We start from the raw sequence: 21,415 nt of genomic DNA on the forward strand, positions 1-21,415 counted from the left end.
GATTGGTAAGAGGTCAGGTGAGTATGGAGCATGAGACAAAACTTCAGAGCCCAATTTGTTCAACTTTTGAAGCACTGGCTGTGAAATATGTGGTCAGGCAGCTAAACCCGCATCATATTAACTACTGAGCCTGTGCACTCTGGAGTCAGTACACCACAACTAAAGAGGGAAGCCCACACACTGCAAAGAAAGATCCTCCGTGCTCTCAAATAAGACCTGATACTGCCTAATAAAAAAAAAAAAAATTAAGAAAAAGAAATCAATTACAAAGACATTTTTTAAATAATCAGAAAACTTTATGTATAGATTATTAGATGATATTTTAAAGTGTGAAAACAGCATTATGGTTACATATAAAATCACATACATTTTTTAGAGGTGCTTACCATAGTAATATGTGATAAAATATCCACAAAAATCTACTTTAAATATTTCTGCAGACAAGAAACGTAGAGATATATAAAGCATATACGGCTAAAATCCTTAAATATTACTGACTAAACACGAAGGGACTCAGGGTTCATTTATTCTCTCCATTTTTCTCTGTGCTTGAAATTAATAAGAAAAAATCTAGAAAAGGGAATTACAACTGAAATCTGTTTTTAAAGCACAACCTTCTTTTCACTGTGCCCAACAAATTAGTATATAATTCTGCCCTTTTCTGAGCTCTGACAATTATTTACTTTTGGCCCACATAGTAGAAATATAGTAAATGATAACTGGATGAATAGCCAAGGGAATTGATAGCATATGCAGTATACCTACATTAATTTCTATCCCTAATGTTTCTGATTAAAAGAAATTCTGCCACTGTAAAATGCTCATTTGGAGAACAGTCACAACTGAGAGGAACAATGGATCAAACAAAATGTCGGTCAATTCAGGTAGCTTTACTGAACCAAAACAAGATCATCCTATTACATTATGTATCTTGATTTTTAGAGCCCTAAGAAAATTCAGTTACAACTCTAATTATGTGGAACTACATTCTTGAAGTGGCTCAATGACATCCCGAATTAATAAATGCAAAGAAATGATCACTAACAGAAAACACTGGATGGGGGTAATCAATGGGCAAATAATTTAAAAACTATTATCATATGGGTAAGACACATCTGTTAAAGTTCAACACAGGAGAACTTAAAAACTTTTTCATCAGAGCTTCAAATTTTAAATTATTCACACAAAGGGCCTGTCTCAGCTCATCTGAAAACAACCAATAGGGTTCCTCAAAATTATATAATTCAAACATTTCACTTATAGGCATCAGTAAATGAATCAAAAGATTTCGGATCAACCATTCTTTCAGAGTACACTGCCCTTAGTGAACAGAGTATATGAACACCCTGCCTCCTTCTCCCCATCACAAGTATCTCCTTCCTCCTCATTCTCTTACCTCTACCACGAGCTCGCTTGCCTCGATCTGAAGGTTTGTCCCCTTGATTGCAATCAATTCCGTTCTCTTCACCTCTAACTAAAGTGAAAAAGAGCAAACAGCTACTAAAGACAAGAACAAAAAGACTCCTGCCCTTCAACAACAACAACAAAAAAGTGTTTTAAAAAAGGTTAAAATTTAACCAAAGGGTTTGGAAAATACAATAAACAAAACCAAGCCAGAGTGGCTCAAAAAACTGACAGCAAAACTTAATTTGCAGGTGAAAATTTAAAAAGAAATCAAGATATCATACTACTTTTTTTTTGTTTGAACTTGCCCTCCCATAAAGTTAAGTTTATTTTCAAAAAAAAATACCTTTGTTACGCAAAGATATGCAACAAAACCTGCTCATTGGTTAAGTTCAAAGCCTGGAAAGGCAAAAACTAGCCAACTACAATACCAAGGAAATACTGAGTTCTTGGGGAAGTTAACTGTTAACAGAGTCTTTTCTTCTCCTCGTTCCTATATTGGCATTAGTGATTCTACATAATATAGACTCTTTATGAATAATACTGGCACAGCTTGCTCCCCTCTTTCGGGGTTTAACTCTGCGAGTTATCAGTGAGGCCTTCCATGGCCACTCTCTTTAAATTTATCAAACCCCTATTTATAATTCCCATTGTCTTTCCCCAGAACATAATTTCTACATAATGCCATTAAAATACTGTAATATTAATATGAAATGTTACTCTTCTTTTTTATTACTACATCTCACACTACCTCCCTTAAAAGTTTTAGAAGGGTAGGGGCTTTCCTGTGGTCCAGTGGCTAAGATTCTATGCTCCCAATGCAGGGGCCCCAGGTTCAATCCCTGATCAGGGAACTAGATCCCACATGCCTGGAACTAAAGATCTGGCATGCCACAACTAAGACCCAGCACAGCCAAATAAATACATAAATAAAAGTACATATGTTTTTAAAAAGTCTTAGAAGGGCAAAGATTTCTGTATTCTTCATTGCTGTATGCCTTTAAGAGTATCTTCTAAATTGTAGATACTCGATAAACATCTGTGGAATAAATAAACTAGCGAAAGTTTGTAAGGGGACATGTTAAATATTTATATTCTATTCATCCATAATTTAGCTACTTTGGTATGCCTGCACAAAAGGTAGTGTTGTTCTGGGTGAATGATGCCAAAACCTGAATTGAATGGAAGTACTGAGAAAGATCTTCCCTATTCAACAACTTTCCTCTTAATCTAAACCCTGCAAATACCATGAATATCCGTAAGTAGGGAGGAATAAACAGCTTTATCTATCAGTCAACAAAAAAACCCTTCTTTAAAATTAGAAGATGCACTAGATTAGAGAAGGCAGTCTTAAGACACAACAGAACTACCTACAGCCCAGGTCAGTGCTAATATGAAACTGCATCTGCTGGGTTTCTAACAACCTACTCAATTGTAATGTAAGTGTTACTTATATTAACAAATATTGCATTAAGGAAGTGGATTTATGGGCATTCACTGAATCATTCTGAAAGCTTTTTAGTATGCATGAAAATTTTCATAAAGCAAAGCTGAGGCTAAAGGTCTGTACTTACACTCTCTCCCACGATTGCCACCTCTTACTTTCCGGTTGTTGTTTCCACGTCCACGGCTCACTTCTCTCTCACTTCTCTTCTCTCTATTCTCTTTGTTTTCTGAACTTTCTTTTCCAAAATTCTTCTTCTTCCCTCCTACAGTCTCCCATGAAGTCTACCGAAAATAAGAGCATTTATTCAGAGCTGTCACTTAAAGTACGTACAATCATCAAGGGTGTGTGCATTTATCTTTTGAACCTAATTACCCATACCTTACACCTTGTGTGCCTACCATTCTACTTCTTCTCCATAAACATACTGTACTTTCTGATGACAAAGACAAAGAAATCTCTTGCTAGGTTCCTACTGCTATGGAGAGCACAAAAGATTACAGCAGTAGCTTAACTGACAACATACTGTATGTTGACCCACAACAGATCCTTTTTCTGTACTGATAAGAATAAAGCAAATGTTATTTCCCCAAGCTCCCACTCTATACCATCCCCACCTACCTCAGTAGTAGGCCAAACACCTATTAATATACAGAACTAGTTCAAAGACTGTAAGATTTTACCCTAAAATCTCAGGAATACAATTTTCCCTATTCAGTTGTCTAAGATAACCATCTTAAAGCATTTAGTGGTTGACAAATTTGAGGTTAGTTTTTAAATACGGAAAATTTCAGTCCCCAAAGACCTGTTCTAATGAGAAGTTAAATGATTTATATAACCTCCTTTCTCTCACAAATCATATCATACGCAGAAAAATCGTGGAGAAAGAATGAAACACTATGTTCTTACAGATATGAGTATTAGGATATCCATCAGGATGTTGCTGGGAGATCCCAAAACTGACCCATTCATTTCTATTTACTTTTCCATAATTTACTCACAAGGGATTTGAAGTGATTCAATTTCAAATTAAGCAATAACTATTTTAAACTTAAGAAATAATCATTATCCATATAAACGCAAGTGGATAAAATGATTGGATGTGAAAAAAATACAAATTAAAACAAGTCATTTTTCACCTCTAAGCTTTGATAAAAATTTTAAAAAATCAACAGCCAATAGTTATGGCAGAATAATCAGGTATTCTCAGTTCTGATGAACATCCATCCATTCTAACCTTCAAGCAAGTCTACCTGGCAATAGTGTCCAAATTTTATATTAGTTCAAAACTTCTGGCCCAGTAATTCTACTTTTTGGTTTTTATTCAGAGGAAATAATCTGATAATTGTACAAACATTTATATGCAGACAATGAACAACAGAACAAAAGGATGGAAAATTTCCCAAATATTTAGCTTAACAGACTACCTACTCTAGAACATTCATAAAGTGAGAAATATATAGCTAGTCAAAGAGTAATCCACGTGTTCATAGAAAGAGAGCCATAATATATAAGTGACGCAAGCTATCAGCAAACTGTATAAAATAGGATTGCATTTTTTAGCTCAAATAGGAGCTTGTGTATTGCTGGAAAAAGTAGTAGTTATCTAAGTGAGGGCCTTTTAAGGTCATTTACCTTTTTTATTGTTCTGCATTGTTTTTTAATTGGCAAAAACAATAAAGCTATTTATTCCAGAAAAGAAATTCCACAGCATATAAACTCCATCTATTATGTTCACTGATATGAAAAAACAAGACAAATATGTAAGATTTCTATATAATACATTTGAGAGACAGTAACATCTTACCCTATTTTCATTCAGCAAAGCATACCCCTAAGCAAGTCTTGGCTTGTGATCAAAAACTAACCAGAACTTATATGGGGAGGAAAGCAGGGCAAGGAACCTTTAAGGGGCAAATGGACTAACACTATGCTGCTGCTGCTAAGTCACTTCAGTCGTGTCTGACTCTGTGTGACCCCATAGATGGAAGCCCACCAGGCTCCCCCATCCCTGGGATTCTCCAGGCAAGAACACTGGAGTGGGCTGCCATTTCCTTCTCCAATGTGTGAAAGTGAAAAGTGAAAGTGAAGTCACTCAGTCGTGTCCGACCCTTAGCGACCCCACGGACTGCAGCCTACCAGGCTCCTCCATCCATGGGATTTTCTAGGCAATCGTACTGGAGTGGCTTGCCATTGCCTTCTCCGGGACTAACACTATAGTGAATGCTAAAGGGAATACAACTGCACATTTTGCAAAACAGTCTACATACATGCACACGGATTTTCAAAGAAAACCAACTAATTACAAAAGATTTTCAACAGAACTTCTGACAACCTTTGTCATCTATATTTTGCTACCTGTATAATAGGTTTGAAGAAATGTTAACAGAAACTGTCTTCCAAGATACCATATTTAGCAATCAGAAAAGCAGCTGTCTAGGCCAATTCATTCAAAATCACTCTCCTACCCCTTTATATTTGCCAAAAACTAAACAATACAAACAGGTTTCCCAAGTGGCTCAGTGGAAAGAATCCACCTGCCAATGCAGACAACACAGGAGATTCAGGTTCAATCCCCGGGTCGGAAACTTCCCCTGGAGGGATAAATGGCAAACCAATCCAGTATTCTTGCCTGGAAAATCCCATGGACAGAAAAGCCTGGCAGGCTACAGTCCACAGGATCACAAAGCGTTGGACACAACTGAGCATGCACCATACATACATACATACAAGAAATACAAACATATATATATATTTTTTAAAGCACACTAAAGCAAGTGACTTCAACTTCAAAACTATTTTGTCACACAAAACAGCGCTATAATGAAATGAAAAGTTCAGTACTTACGATTCTGTTCAGTGGTTTCCTTTGACAACTACTCTATTAGACAAATGCACCCCTACAAATTGTGAGAACAACTCCACTATTTTTTCAAAGTAATCATTTTCTTTCAGAAGGCCTTGTTACAAAACAAGATTAGCCAATTGGACAACACTTGTTTGCTTTCATAGTTTATTTTGAACAGTTCCTGCTCCTAGCAATCAATCCTACCACGCTCACATTCTCCAACTGCCTACTCCAAATAATCTACCGCAGGCAGGGGAAGATATTCCTTACAGCTGGTTACCCATAGCTGCTGCAGAGACCAAAGTAAGAACAAGGCAAACAGGATGAAAGATGGACCACAGAATGATCCTAAACAAACCAGGGTTTCAAAAGGACTTTCCCTCTGCCTCTCTATTTCTCCTATAGCCCTCTCACCTCCAAACAGCCAAAGGTCTTTTGTGTCTGTGTTCAGACCCTAATTTGCAAGTTTCCAATCTTTCAAGAAAACAACATGGCAGATCTATGCCCCAACTGTGTGACTTTTAGGTTCTGGAGGTAATCAAAGAGACTTTTATAACTTTCAGCCCAGAACCACCTCCTTTGAGTTCAGTTCCAAATGAGAAAAGCAAAGTTAAAACTCTTTATTGAGATAGAACTGGATGTTCACTTAAGACTTAAAGATTAACCCAGCCACCACAGAAAATGAACGATGAATCTGTGGGAGCTAAAGGAAAGGCAAGAGAAAACAGCATCCAGGCCGATCTCTACCATATAAAAAAAAACAGGCCCCTCACTTAACAATCTGGAAATATTTCATTTATTCAGTGCTTTCTTTGAAAAAAATAAGGGCAATTCAGTCCTTCAGTTCATTTTAAAAAATAAGTTGAGACCCATTCTACACTGCATTCATTAGCAATGGGCTGAACACTCCCCATATGTTATAAAATCCGGCAAATACAGGCGTAAGTGTCAGCAAACAAGAACTCTTCAAAATTTGATTTCCTCACTTAACATCATGCATTTTCCTGACAAACTGACATATTTGGTAGTTTTATCATGTTGGATCAGTGTTATCTTACACAGGATTTTACCCACAGATACTGCTATACTCAAATAATGAAGTATTTTCCCAATTATCTGATGTTCATAATTATAAATTTCATTCCACCTGCTTTCCTATTAAATAAAAAGATACTCATTTCAGTTTTGAGCTTGTCACAGTAGTTCATTTTAATATCGCCTGTGCCTAACAAAGGCACCTGTAAAAACAAGAACCTGATTAAATAATGATAAGGAAGGCACTTTTTGATGTGCTCATCTTTATATATCTTCATTCCCATATAGGTGAATGACTGTTTTAATCCGCTCTGAAATTTATTTTCTCAATGAAAAAATACAAATGAAATACTGTGTAATTTCTATTTAGAAATCAAAAGATCAGAACTGACACCTGCCTCTGGTGTGGCTTTAGCAGCACCCTTTCTAAAATACAAAGGGAGGAGCTTTAGTGTGCCATGTGCATTCCTCAAACTTTACAAAGCTTAAAAAAAAATTTTTTTCTTATTTTATATAGCTGACAGACTGTCATGAAAATGTGTCTGACACATAAGCAAATAGATATAACAGCAAATTCTGATTTTCTGTTAACCTAGAGATATTAGGAGTAGCAAGAGGTGATGATTGAGATGAACAAACATGAGTAGTGGAACCAAGAAGTTTTTCAGGTAGTAAAATTGTCCACAGGCCCAGAGAATTTTGGCAACTGTGCAAGGCTGCACTAGATGACCAAGTTCTCTTTAGAGTCTTCAGATTCTACAACATCATGAAGAAACCATACATATATAACAAAACAGACATTTCTGGTGAGTGTTCTTTCTGGTTCTAAAACATGTATGGAATGGCACCCATAATCCCCTCTGCCTCCACCAAGTAAGGTAAAGCTGAAAATGCAATATGAAACTGGAGACAAAGTTTAGCAATGCAATACTTACAGTGTCTGAATTCCCCTCCAGCAATACATTGATAGCTTTGTTGACATCTCCATTACAGTCATGTAGAGCCACTATGCATTCATCCTGATTTTTTCCTGTCACCTCCATAAGCTGTTGAAATTATAAGAAAATGATTAGGGGAACCCAAAATTGGCACTTGATATTAATTTTAAGATTCTACTATATAAAGACAAAGATTATGCAATCCTTCCACATGAAAATGGCCTCTTCCAGACTCTGAGTGTAGAATCTAAGATCAGGTTTACCTGCTTTTTGTGGCGACTCCATGTCTTTCCACCAAAACTGGCAAAGTCAAGCTACAAATCAACCTTCCTCCAAGCTGACCAAGCATCAGATTCTTAATCAGCGGCATATACATACATACATACATACATACCAACATTCTCAGAACATTCAGGATCACCTTTATGACTGCTCAAACTAGTTCACAGGCCTGGGATTCCCAAGTTTCTAAACTACTCAAATGTTAAGTGGGACTATATATATTTCAAAAAATACTGGAGTGGGTTGCTGTTTCCTTCTCCAGGGGATCTTCCTGACCCAAGGATCGAACCTGGGTTTCCCACACTGCAGGCAGAATCTTTACAGTCTAAACCACCAGAGAAGCCCTTCCAAAGACCAAGTATGAGTATATGGCCACAACTGCCAAACATCCAGTCCAACCGCTCGCATTGTACAACAGTCTAGCAGTCTCTGACGATGTTCCCTACATGGGCTATCACTGCTTGCTTTAGAACATTCCACATACAAAATAATCTATAACCCTTTAGTGAAAGTCACTCAGTCATGTCTGACTCTTTGCAACCCCCTGGACTGAGCCTGCCAGGCTCCTCTGTCCATGGAATTCTCCAGGCAAGAATACTGGAGTGTGTTGCCATGCCCTTCTCCAGGGGATCTTCCCAACCCAGGGATCGAACCCAGGTCTCCTGCATTGCAGGTGGATTCTTTACTGCCTGAGCCACCAGAGAAGCCCTATAACACTCTAAGGTCTCACAATTAGAATTTGGCAGCTATCACAAAACTCACTCTTGGACATACTATTTTCTCAAGTGGCCTCAACAGGGTACTAATGTTTGAAATTAAAGAAATCTTCTTGGTGGGCTTCCCTTTAACAAGAGATACTAAGCTATTTAATATGTTCAACACAAGGAACAAACCACAGATTAAGCACAATACAGGTTTCTCAATTATTAGTGAGCAAATGTATGATCTAAATATGTTTGTTTAACTACATTTAACTATTTCAATATGCACCAATATCAGCTGCATTTCAAAATACTCTGACCCCAACATCTGAAATGGTTTCTCTGTGGTCATAAAACAATCAGCCTATCAAAAAGGCAGGACTCCTGATCTCCTAAATACAGCTCTTTACACCACCCCATTCCATCTCATTTCCTTCCTGTGTTACCCAGCAAGGCTGTATACACTCTATAGCTTTCCAGTGCTTGAGTCTTTGGATGTCTACTAACGAGGTTAGATTTTTATCAAGAATCTGTAGTGGTCCAACACCCATCACATGCAGTAATTAAGATGTACAGTTACTGTCGAAATTCCCCCATTGACTGGATTAGTAAAAGAGAGAACCCGTTAAAACTTAAAGCTCTGAACTCCTATACCAGCGCTCTTGTTTGTGTGTCTGCCATGCTCCTCAGACAAATATGTAGAAGTATGTCTCAAACAATTCATAAACCTCAGTCCAGTGAATGAGTTCTATGACTTTGTAAGAAATCCTTTCTATGGCTTTCCAAAAATATCACTTTAAGTCTGATGACAGCAACTTAGGTAAGAACAGAGTTTACCACAGTAAAGTGCTAAAAGGTTCGCCAAGGGACTTTCATTACAAGGAATTATTGGGAGATGTCTACCAAGGTAAGGTAAGGGTTATAGCTTAGTTTCTAGAATCTTGAATGGAAAAAAACTTTTTTCAAGAAAGAATAGCATGAAATTAATGTTATCTCACTGAAGTTCTAAATGAAGACATCACCCTAAAATTTAATAACTTTTCCAATCTATGTTTAGAATCATCACAATATGTGAAAAGGCAATTCAGCTCTTAACATCAAACAAAATTTTCTGAGAATTTGTCAATTACTAAATATACTTTCTATGCACAAGTATATACAATGTCAGCCTGCTTTCACAAATGCTCATTGTTCACATGTAACACTAATAACTCAGAAAGGTTCTACTGCTAAAATTGTTTCATTCTAGCCACTAATACCGGAGAAGGCACTGGCAAGCCACTCCAGTACTATTGCCTAGAAAATCCCATGGATGGAGGAGCCTGGTAGGCTGCAGTCCGTGGGGTCGCTAAGGGTCGGACACGACTGAGCGACTTCACTTTCACTTTCCACTTTCACACATTGGAGAAGGAAATGGCAACCCACTCCAGTGTTCTTGCCGGGAGAAACCCAGGGACGGGGGAGTCTGGTGGGCTTCCGTCTAAGGGGTCACATAGAGTCGGACATGACTGAAGTGACTCAGCAGCAGCAGCAGCAGCCACTAATACAGGTATTTAATCACCAGTTCAAAACCCAATTATTTGCAACTAAGCAAAAAATGTAATTTAAAATAAGAATCTCTAGTGAAATTACCTTTTAAAGCACAGTAAAACAGATTACAAAAATAACAGTATCCTTTGCCAGAAACATACCTGTTTAACTTTAGCTTCAAACTCTGAATCATTTTTATCAAAGATCACTTGAGCAAGACGCATCTGTTCAGCTGTAGCCTGGAAAATCAAATACAACTGTTAAAGATTTAATGTCAATATCTGGTGCAGATAAAAGTTCTCATTCACTATGGTTACAGAAATACTGATTAACTAAAAAAACAAAAGGACTCTGAATTTAGACCTCTTAAGCTGAATACTTTGGCTACCTCATGCAAAGAGCTGACTCACTGGAAAAGACTGTGATGCCGGGAGGGATTGGGGGCAGGAGGAGAAGGGGTTGACAGAGAATGAGATCGCTGGATGGCATCACTGACTCGACGGACATGAGTTTGAGTGAATTCCGGGTGTTGGTGATGGACAGGGAGGCCTGGCGTGCTGTGATACATGGGGTCGCAAGGAGTCGGACATGACTGAGCAACTGAACTGAACTGAACTGTATATAATGTGTTCCCATAAAGTAAATAAGTACCAAATTAAATAGCATAAAAGTCCCATTCCTTTGGCCAAATGACCTAAATAAAGTCCTGTTCATTTTCATTAGCCATGTGACTCATTTAAATTTTCTTTTTTGAATTTTCTTTCCCTTGAGGAGATGAAGTTACAGCATAACAGAAAGTAGAAGAACAGGAAGCAGTGCAAACTTCCAGAATACAGGCTTAGACCCAGCCTTGCTATCAAAAAGCAAAAAAGCTTTGCTATCAACAAAAAAGACCAGTTCTGAAGAGAAGGTTGTACTTACCTAAATGAAAACTTTTAAGTTACATTTTTAGCCACAGTTTTTTTTAAACGATTTTAACAGAATTTTAAAAGAACCAACTATCAAACACTAAAATTAGCTACAGAGAAAATTCTTTTCCAGCTGCTTTTTTCACTCAAAACCATTTTTCTTAAAAAAAAAAAAAAAACAAGTCACTGAATTTTTGAGGTTTACTTTTGCAGTAGTTCTGCCAATTAAAAATTTAGAAAGGTAGTTTTTTTAAAAAAGTAATTCTTGGGAATTCCCTGGCAGTCCAATAGTTAAAACTGCACTTTCACTACTGAGGGCATGGGTTCAATCCCTGGTCAAGAAACTAAGATTCCCACAAGCTGCATGATACAACAAAAATAAATAAATAAACAAAAATTAAAAGATTTTTTTTAAAAACTTGAACGAAAATCTGAAAAGGTAACTCTTGTGCAGTGAGTTAACAGCAACATACTAATTTGGTTCCTTGGCTCTGACAAAGGTACCATAATTGTGATAATAAAACCAGATGAGGGATATACAGGAAATTTCTGGTCTCTCAGCAACACTCTAATAAATCTAAAATTACTCCAGGGCTTCCTCGGTGGCTCCGTTGTGAAGAATCTGCCTGCCAATGCAGGAGACACAGGTTTGATCCCTGGTCCAGGAAGATTCCACATGCAGCAGGGCAACCATAACTATTGAACCTGTGCTCTAGAGCCTGGGAGCCACAACTACTGAGTACACAGACCCTAGAGCCCGTGATCCTCAACTAGCGAGTAGCCCCCACAGCTAGGAAAAAGCCCATGCAGCAACGAAGACCCAGCACAGACAAAATAAATAATAAACACTTTTGGAGTAATTTAAGTAAAGTTACTGCTGCTGCCGCTGCTGCTACTGCTAGCTAAAATCTACACTAACTCCTAACATAAAATTTTTAAAGTTAAATCATTTAAATTACTGAATGAGCATGGGGTGGGAGATCCACTAAATGCTAATAATAAACAGCTTTTCATCTTTGCTTTTAATATAGATTCATAATAATCTTGACAGCGGGGATAAGGGAGTTGTTAGTATTTTTTTACAACGTAAAAACACTTTTCATAAGACCTTTCCAGTTCATGTATGTGGCTGATTATTCAAGCCCCATATAGATTCGGCCAGTTCACTCCAACAAAATGGCCAATCCTTTGATCCCAACCTATGCCTGCTGTGATCTCAGCTGAAGTGCTAGTACATTACAGAAAGATGTTTACATTACAGAAACACGGTCTACACATATGGCCAATTTTACCTCAATCCTCATCAGTATACAAAAAGGCCTTCTTTACATACACCCTCAAATGAGAAGTCCCAGTGCTGCAGCCTAAAGAATCAAGGTATGAAATAACTGAGAGGTAAAAGGGAAAACCAAAGGGGAAAATGAGTTTTGGAAAGATAGCACTTCCACATTACATATCTGAATTTTGGGTAGTGGCAACCACTTATGAATCAAAATAAACCACTAAGACAGGGCTTCCCTGGTGGTCCAATGATTAAGAATCTGCCTCACAATGCAGGGGACACGGGTTCAATCCTTGGTATGGGAAGATCTCACATGCCACGGAGCAACTAAGCCCATGCACAACAACTACTGAGCCTCCACTCTACAGCCCTCAAGTCACAACAACTGAGCCCATGTGATGTGTAGCTAGAATCCAAGTCCAAAAAGAGAAGCTTCTGCAACAAGAAGTCCACACACCACAGAGAGTAGCCCCTGCTCGCTACAACTAGAGAAAAGCCTGAGCACAGCAACAAAGACCCAGTACAGTCAAAACTAAAAATAAACAATTTTTAAAAACCCATTGGGATTAAAAAAAAGAATATATATACTATACATATATATATATATGAATCATTTTGCTGTAGAGCAGTAATTAACACATTGTACATCAACTATACTACTATAAAAATAAATAATAAAATTTAAAATACATTTTTTAAAAATAAAGTAAACCATTGGGGATCTTGGTGCTAAAATCCCACATATTAATTTCTGTCCATTTTCCCTAATGCTAATCCCTCCTAGTCTCTAAACTTCAGTCTAAAAATCGTGCCTCACTCATATTCACTCAGCCTTGCTCCAATCCAAGCATATGAATGCTCATAGCTTCTTAACATAAATTTCCTTAAATAACAAAACTTACACACAGCCCACAATAAAATCACAGTGACTCATAAGGTAACTGCCTAATACCAAAAACTACTTACTTGGCACTTACATATTTCTCTCTGATATCAAACGCAAAATACTAACCATTACTACTTTGTATGGTCACATTATCAATGGTAAACACCTGTTTTATGTTTATTGGCTGCATAAAAATCTACTAGATAGGTCTTGCATTTTACTCTATAAACTTTCATTACAATCTAAACACTACAGGAGTCATTATTACACTTAATCTTCTATATATATCCAGGATAGCTTCCTTCAGCTCAGTCGCTCAGTCGTGTCCAACTCTTTGCGACCCCATGAATCACAGCATGCCAGGCCTCCCTGTCCATCACCAACTCCCGGAGTTCACTCAAACTCATGCCCATCGAGTCGGTGATGCCATCCAGCCATCTCATTCTTTGTCATCCCCTTCTTCTCCCACCCCCAATCCTTCCCAGCATCAGAGTCTTCCAGGGAGTCAACTCGTCACATGAGGTGGCCAAAGTACTGGAGTTTCAGCTTTAGCATCAGTCCTTCCAATGAACATCCAGGATTGATCTCCTTTAGTATGGACTGGTTGGATCTTCTTGCAGTCCAAGGGACTCTCAAGAGTCTTCTCCAGCACCACAGTTCAAAAGCATCATAGCTTCCTTAGAATACATGCAAAGATGGGTCAAAGAAGTGTCTAGAAAAACGTTAAAAGACGTTTCATACATCTGCTCAAAAATGCTCCTCACAAAGGCTGCAAAAGTTTATAATCAACAGTGTAAAAGGGTCTGCTTTCTCAAAATTCAGTTTTTAAAAAATGCATATTTAACCAATTGAAAATAAAGATGATCTCTATTTGGTTTGACTTTACATCATAGATCATTAGTAAGAGTAATCTTTTAAAAAATAAACTTACTAATATGCTGATGATAAAAAAAACTATGAAACAAGAGTGTAGGAGAGCTGAAACATCTTCATTTTGCTACCACCACAGGAAAAGTTAATTCAAATAAGAATCCTCAACGAATGCTCATTCTAAAGGGGAAAGTTCAATGAGGAAGAGGTTATTTACACAGGATCTCTAAGAGTCTCAACAAAGATTATTTTTTAGTTGTTGGCCGAGACATCATAACAATAAGGGAAATGGGAAAAACACTGACTGAGTGATCAAAATTAACAACCTCAGTGAGGGCAGAAACATCATGTGACACTACACATCGGACTCAGAAATACTCCATGTCAGTTAAACAGCATTCCAAATAAACATCTATAACCTGAATCTAATCATAAGGAAATAAATTCAAACTGAACATTTTTTAATAGTAACTGGCATTCTTCAAAATTGCTATTATCTCAGAAGACCAATAAAGGCTAAGAATGGTTCCAAATTAATGAAGACTAAAAAAGCTTATCAAGCAAATAGGATATGATGATTTTGTACTGGAAAGAAACATGATATAAAAGACATTGTTGGAGTAAATGACTTTATTGGAATATATGAAAGTTCCACATTGACAAAACTGGAATATTAGCTGTAGAGAACACTGCAGCAATGATAAATTTATGAAATTTGATACAGAAACTGTGTCTGCACAAAGGAACATCTCTGTTGTAATTTTACAGCAAAACTAAAATCCCAGGGGCAGGACTTCTCTGGTGGTCCAGTGGTTAAGACTCTGTGCTCTCAATGCAGGGTGCCCAGGCTCGATCCCTGGTCAGGGAACTAGATCTCAAATGCCACAACTAATCATTTGTATGCCACAACTAAAAGATCCCTTGTGTCTCAACTAAGCCCCAGTACAGCCAAATAAATAAATATATATATATTTTAAAAAATCCCAGGGACAACAACATAAACTAGGTGGCAAGGTATCTCTTACAAACCTGAAAATACAAACATGACAAGGGAAAAAATAGTTACAACATCTGCATGGAATTAACTGTGGCAGAGGCCAGCACTGGAGTGTCTGACTAGTTGAAGAACAGGAAACCCCATGTAGCCAAGTGGCATTTACTTGAAAGTAAGGTTGGCCTTACAGTATGAAAAGGCAAAATGATAGGATACTGAAAGAGGAACTCCCCAGGTCAGTAAGTGCCCAATATTACTGGAGATCAGTGGAGAAATAACTCCAGAAAGAATGAAGGGATGGAGCCAAAGCAAAAATAATACCCAGCTGTGCATGTGACTGGTGATAGAAGCAAGGCCCAATGCTGTAAAGAGCAATATTGCATAGGAACTTGGAATGTTAGGTCCATGAATCAAGGCAAACTGGAAGTGGTCAAACAGGAGATGGCAAGAGTTAACGTCAACATTCTAGGAATCAGCAAACCAAAATGGACTGGAATGTGTGAATTTAACTCAGATGACCATTGTATCTACTACTGTGGGCAGGAATCCCTTAGAAGAAATGGAGTAGCCATCATGGTCAACAAAAGAGTCCGAAATGCAGTACTTGGATGCAATCTTAAAAACGACAGAATGATCTGTTCGTTTTCAAGGCAAACCATTCAATAACATGGTAATCCAAGCCTATGCCCCAACCAGTAATGCTGAAGCAGCTGAAGTTGAACGGTTCTATGAAGACCTACAAGACCTTTTAGAACTAACACCCAAAAAAGATGTCCTTTACATTATAGGGGACTGGAATGCAAAAGCAGGAAGTCAAGAAACACCTAGAGTAACAGGCAAATTTGACCTTGGAGTACGGAATGAAGCAGGGCAAAGGCTAACAGTTCTGCCAAGAGAACACACTGGTCATAGCAAACACCCTCTTCCAACAACACAAGAGAAGACTCCACACATGGACATCACCTGACGGTCAACACCGAAATCAGACTGATTGATTATATTCTTTGCAGCCAAAGATGGAGAAGCTCTATACAGTCAGCAAAAACAAGACCGGGAGCTGACTATGGCTCAGATCATGAAATCCTTATTGCCAAATTCAGACTTAAATTGAAGAAAGACCATTCAGCTATGACCTAAATCAAATCCCCTATGATTATACAGTGGAAGTGAGAAATAGATTTAACGGACTAGATCTGATAGATAGAGTGCCTGATCAACTACGGATGGAGATTCGTGACACTGTATAGAAGACAGGGATCAAGACCATCCCCATGGAAAAGAAATGCAAAAAAGCAAATTGGCTGTCTGAGGAGGCCTTGCAAATAGCTGTGAAAAGAAGAGAAAAGCAAAGGAGAAAAGGAAAGATATAAGCATCTGAATGCAGAGTTCCAAAGAATAGCAAGGAGACCTATTCTTAAGCCTTCCTCAGCGATCAATGCAATAGGGAAAAACAATAGACAAGGAAAGACTAGAGATCTCTTCAAGAAAATTAGAGATACTAAGGGAACATTTCATGCAAAGATGGGCTCGATAAAGGACAGAAATGGTACAGACCTAACAGAAGCCGAAGATGTTAAGAAGAGGCGGCAAGAATACACAGAAGAACTGTACAAAAAAGATCTTCACGACCTAGATAATCACGATGGTGTGATCACTCACCTAGAGCCAGACATCCTGGAATGTGAAGTCAAATGGGCCTTAGGAAGCATCACTACAAACAAAGCTAGTGGAGGTGATGGAATTCCAGTTGAGCTATTTCAAATCCTGAAAGATGATGCGTGAAAGTGCTGCACTCAATATGCCAGCAAATTTGGAAAACTCAGCAGTAGCCACAGGACTGGAAAAGGTCAGTCTTCATTCCAATCCCAAAGAAAGGCAATGCCAAAGAACGCTCAAACTACTGCACAATTGCACTCATCTCACACGCTAGTAAAGTGATGCTCAAAATTCCCCAAGCCAGGCTTTAGCAATACATGAACTGTGAACTTCCAGATGTTCAAGTTGGTTTTAGAAAAGGCAGAGGAACCAGAGATCAAATTGCCAACATCCGCTGGATCATGGAGAAAGCAAGAGAATTCTAGAAAAACATCTATTTCTGCTTCTTTGACTATGCCAAAGCCTTTGACTGTGTGGATCACAAGAAACTGTGGAAAATTCTGAAAGAGATGGGAATACCAGACCACCTGACCTGCCTCTTGAGAAACCTGTATGCAGGTCAAGAAGCAACAGTTAGAACTGGATATGGAACAACAGACTGGTTCCAAATAGGAAAATGAGTATGTCAAGGCTGTATACTGTCACCCTGCTTATTTAACTTATATGCAGAGTACATCATGAGAAACGCTGGGCTGGAGGAAGCACAAGCTGGAATCAAGATTGCCAGGAGAAATATTAATAATCTCAGATTTGCAGATGATACCACCCTTACGGCAGAAAGCGAAGAGGAACTAAAAAGCCTCTTGATGAAAGTTAAAGAGGAGAGTGAAAAAGTTGGCTTAAAGCTCAACACTCAGAAAACTAACATCATGGCATCTGGTCCCATCACTTCAAGGGAAATAGATGGGGAAACAGTGTAAACAGTGTGGACTTTACTTTTTTGGGCTCCAAAATCACTGCAGATGGTAACTGCAGCCATGAAATTAAAAAACGCTTACTCCTTGCAAGGAAAGCTATGACCAACCTAGATAGCATATTAAAAAGCAGAGACATTACTTTTCCAACAACGGTCCGTCTAGTCAAGGCTATGGTTTTTCCAGTGATCATGTATGGATGTGAGAGCTGGACTGTGAAGAAAGCTGATCGCCGAAGAATTGACGCTTTTGAACTGTGGTGTTGGAGAAGACTCTTGAGAGTCCCTTGGACTGCAAGGAGATCCAACCAGTCCATTCTAAAGGAGATCAGTCCTGGGTGTTCATTGGAAGGACCGATGTTGAAGCTGAAACTCCAATATTTTGGCCACCTGATGAAAAGAGCTTACTCATTTGAAAAGACTCTGATGCTGGGAAAGATTGAGGGCAGGAGGAGATGGGGACGACAGAGGATGAGATGGTTGGATGGAATCACCGAGTCAATGGACATGAGTTTGAGTGAACTCCTGGAGTTGGTGATGGACAGGGAGGCCTGGCTTGCTGCGGTTCATGGGGTCGCAAAGAGTTGGACACGACAGAGCCACTGAACTGAACTGATCAGCTGAAGTTCCCATCGAGAGAAAATATTGGAAGTAGAATCAAAATTGGGCCACAGAAAATTCCAAGAAAAGTCCACACTGAGGGAACAGAACAAAGCCAGGAAATCTCAGAAAGGAAGCCAACATAATTACATAGGTAAAGAGGAAACACTGAAATGAGAAAACCACTCTGAACCATGTTGCCATGTAAAAGTTCAAGACTCAGTTCACATAAAAATGAGCAATTTAAAGGTCAAACCCAATACAAAGTTAGTATAAGAGAAAAAGAATAAGCAAGGTAATACCCCCCTATAACCAATGACAGTACACCATAAAAGGTGCCTAGGGAAAAAAGTAAAATGGCTATCTTCTGTTTCAATATGTACTAAAAGACTGAGCATGAAGAAAAAGATAAAAACATAAAAGAATAACATTTTATGTCTACGTTTTTCTAACTTAGAAATGAAAATGAAAACTAAACGGAAAAGAAGACAAAAATAAACAATTAATGCTATAAGAGAAATAAAAGGCAAAAGAGGAAAAATACTTAAAGTAAAAACGAAATTTAAAAAAGGAAAAAGATAAAGGAATGGGAGAAAAGAAAGTGTCAAATGTTGAATGTAGGCAAAAGACAACCCAACCTCAATCTGTGGAGAATACAAGTCTCTGAAGATGACAAGGACAGAAAGGGAACAGTACAAATATTTAAAACTAAAATTCAAGAAAAACGTCTGGAAAGCAAACAGAATAATGTTTAAATTTTTGAACAAAAACACACCATACTTAAGAATATCAATGCATAACAAACCAAACTAGGATATTTTCTAGTACAATAGCTGAACTTTAAAACAAAAGTATCCATGTGTATGTAGGCAGAAATAACAAAAGACTTCTAAGGGAAAGAAATCTGAGTTATCAATAAACTTGTAAAAAGTAATGCTTAATGCAAAAAGAAAATAAAGATTTTAAGATATTCAAGTAGAGGAAGTAAGAGCCAAATATGTATAGCCAAAAAAAATGACTTTAAAGTCAAATACAAAGGGCATAAATCATTACCAGCACCATAGAACACTGGGATGATTATTCCCATGAGCCTTTCCTGGGGAATCAACAACAGCATTGTCTTCAGATAAATAATCTAAATGACTAGAGATACTGACCTAAGTACAGGCTTAACAGTCACAGTATTTATTGTAGAAGTAAAACTAAATGATGTCTCAAATGGAGAAAATACAGTATACAACTAACTGGCACATGATCAGGGCATGCAGGTATAGGATACTATTTAAAGAGGGATATAAGCAGACTCCCACAAGTTCCAGATGGAGCTTATCGGCTGATTCAGGTGCCATGAATACCAAAGGCTGTACCCTAGAACAGTGAGTGCACCAATCTGTCCTTTGTGCTGGCATTAGCAGCCACATCATTTTATTCACTTCAGGGCTACCTCTATCAAGTAAAATATGCTTTCAAAGCTATTAATAAGGCTGTCATAGCAAAAAAAACATGTAGTGACCCTCATAAAAGAGAGCAGATAACAAATTACTAAATTTTAGCAGAGTGATTATTCAAGATAACTAGAAACACTGGCTGTGTCAAGAAATAACAGAAAGACGGTTGACAATGGTTCCGCACTATGAGTCACATTGTGAGACAGCAAATGGCAAAAACAAGTGTGGCTATGAGACCCCCCCTTGTGTTCAAGAACTGGAGACACTTACTTCCCAGGTCTGTACACAGAGTGCCTTTTGGTTGTTGAATAATTTTCACCAATACTAATAAAAACCGAGGCACTCAGCTGTACAAGTGTGATTATCCTGCAAATTAATGCTGTTAGTTTAAAAGCCGCTACAGAGGAGCTAAAGTAAATAAGCTAAGCAGTTTCACTGAAATTTCACATCTGAAGAAACTATTCAATTAGACATTTCTTCTATCAACTGGCTTTCAAGGTAAAGCTGAAAATTCTAAATTCAAAAAAAATTGTTTTCTACAGAATCAGAACTGATACACACACTGGTGCTCCACCAAAGAATGTAAACATTTATATTCAGTATGTTGAAATCTGATGCCAATGATCAAGATATTACATACAAACAAGGTAATGTTTATGGAGGCCCCTGGAATGAAAAAGGACAAATTCCCTAAGTTGAAAACTGTGTCTAAATAAAAATAGCACTGGGCACAGGAGAGATGGTGTAAAAATGGGGAAAACATGATAGTAGTTTTAGCATTGTTATTTTAAAGGCTGTATATACACATAATGTGAGATTTGCTTTAATAAGTAATTTGGGGATATTCTAATTACACCAACCCCTGGGTTCTGAAGAAACTAGGATTCTCAGTGTAGAAGTAATGAAAATGTAATATAAAAAATGAAAATGAAAATTCTGTAGTCCTGAATTTGAACTATCAGCATTATTAAGTCATGAGGCATTTTTACTTTTCAGTCTGTCCACTGGAGAGACCTATAAACAATGACAAACCCAAATCCGTTACCAGATGGAGGTCTCTAAGTGCCATTTCCCACTAAAAGATGCCAGGATACCCTAGTGCAACGTCTGATCAAGGTATGCAGCAGAAATAATACAAGAGAAGTCTGGAATAACTTATAATGCCAGTTTATGAAGAAACTATCAAAGATTTTACTAAAACCAAGTCAAAAAGTCCTCAGGACCCAATTTCAAGAGACCTGGCTAAAGATGGGAAAATTTCAACTTTAAAGAAAAAACAACAACCAGGAATAACTGCTGCTGTTAAGTCACTTCAGTCGTGTCCGACTCTGTGTGACCCCACTGACGGCAGCCCACCAGGCTCCACCATCCCTGGCAAGAACACTGGAGTGGGTTCCATTTCCTTCTCCAATGTGTGAAAGTGAAAAGTGAAAGTGAAGTTGCTCAGTCATGTCTGACTCGTAGCGACCCCATGGACTGCAGCCTACCAGGCTCCTCCGTCCATGGGGTTTTCCAGGCAAGAGTACTGGAGTGGCTTGCCATTGCCTTCTCCGAGGAATAACTAAAACCCTTTAAATGGTAAAACTCGTAAGTTCATAATATTTTTAATATTAAGTATTCACTTTTGGAGGATAGGTAATCAAGTAATTATTTTTAAAATGTATCAATATACTCTT

General features: G+C 38.0%; 1 protein-coding gene across 7 annotated transcripts in view; it reads right to left on the reverse strand.

Moving 5' to 3' along the window:
* Window positions 1-21,415, reverse strand: part of UBAP2 (ubiquitin associated protein 2) — a 130,874-nt gene that overhangs the window by 62,229 nt on the left and 47,230 nt on the right. For all 7 annotated transcript variants that reach the window (XM_055427297.2, XM_055427296.2, XM_055427299.2 and 4 more), the window contains 4 exons: window positions 10,344-10,421; window positions 7,667-7,777; window positions 2,979-3,132; window positions 1,397-1,474 (listed from right to left, as the gene is read on the reverse strand). In XM_055427297.2, the coding sequence (XP_055283272.2) occupies window positions 1,397-1,474; window positions 2,979-3,132; window positions 7,667-7,777; window positions 10,344-10,421 (421 nt within the window). The remainder of the gene's footprint in view (window positions 1-1,396; window positions 1,475-2,978; window positions 3,133-7,666; window positions 7,778-10,343; window positions 10,422-21,415) is intronic.

This window comes from Moschus berezovskii, chromosome 7 (genome assembly GCF_049115385.1).
Source record: "Moschus berezovskii isolate FMDL1 chromosome 7, NW_MosBer_1.0, whole genome shotgun sequence".
Classification (NCBI taxonomy): Eukaryota; Metazoa; Chordata; class Mammalia; order Artiodactyla; family Moschidae; genus Moschus; species Moschus berezovskii.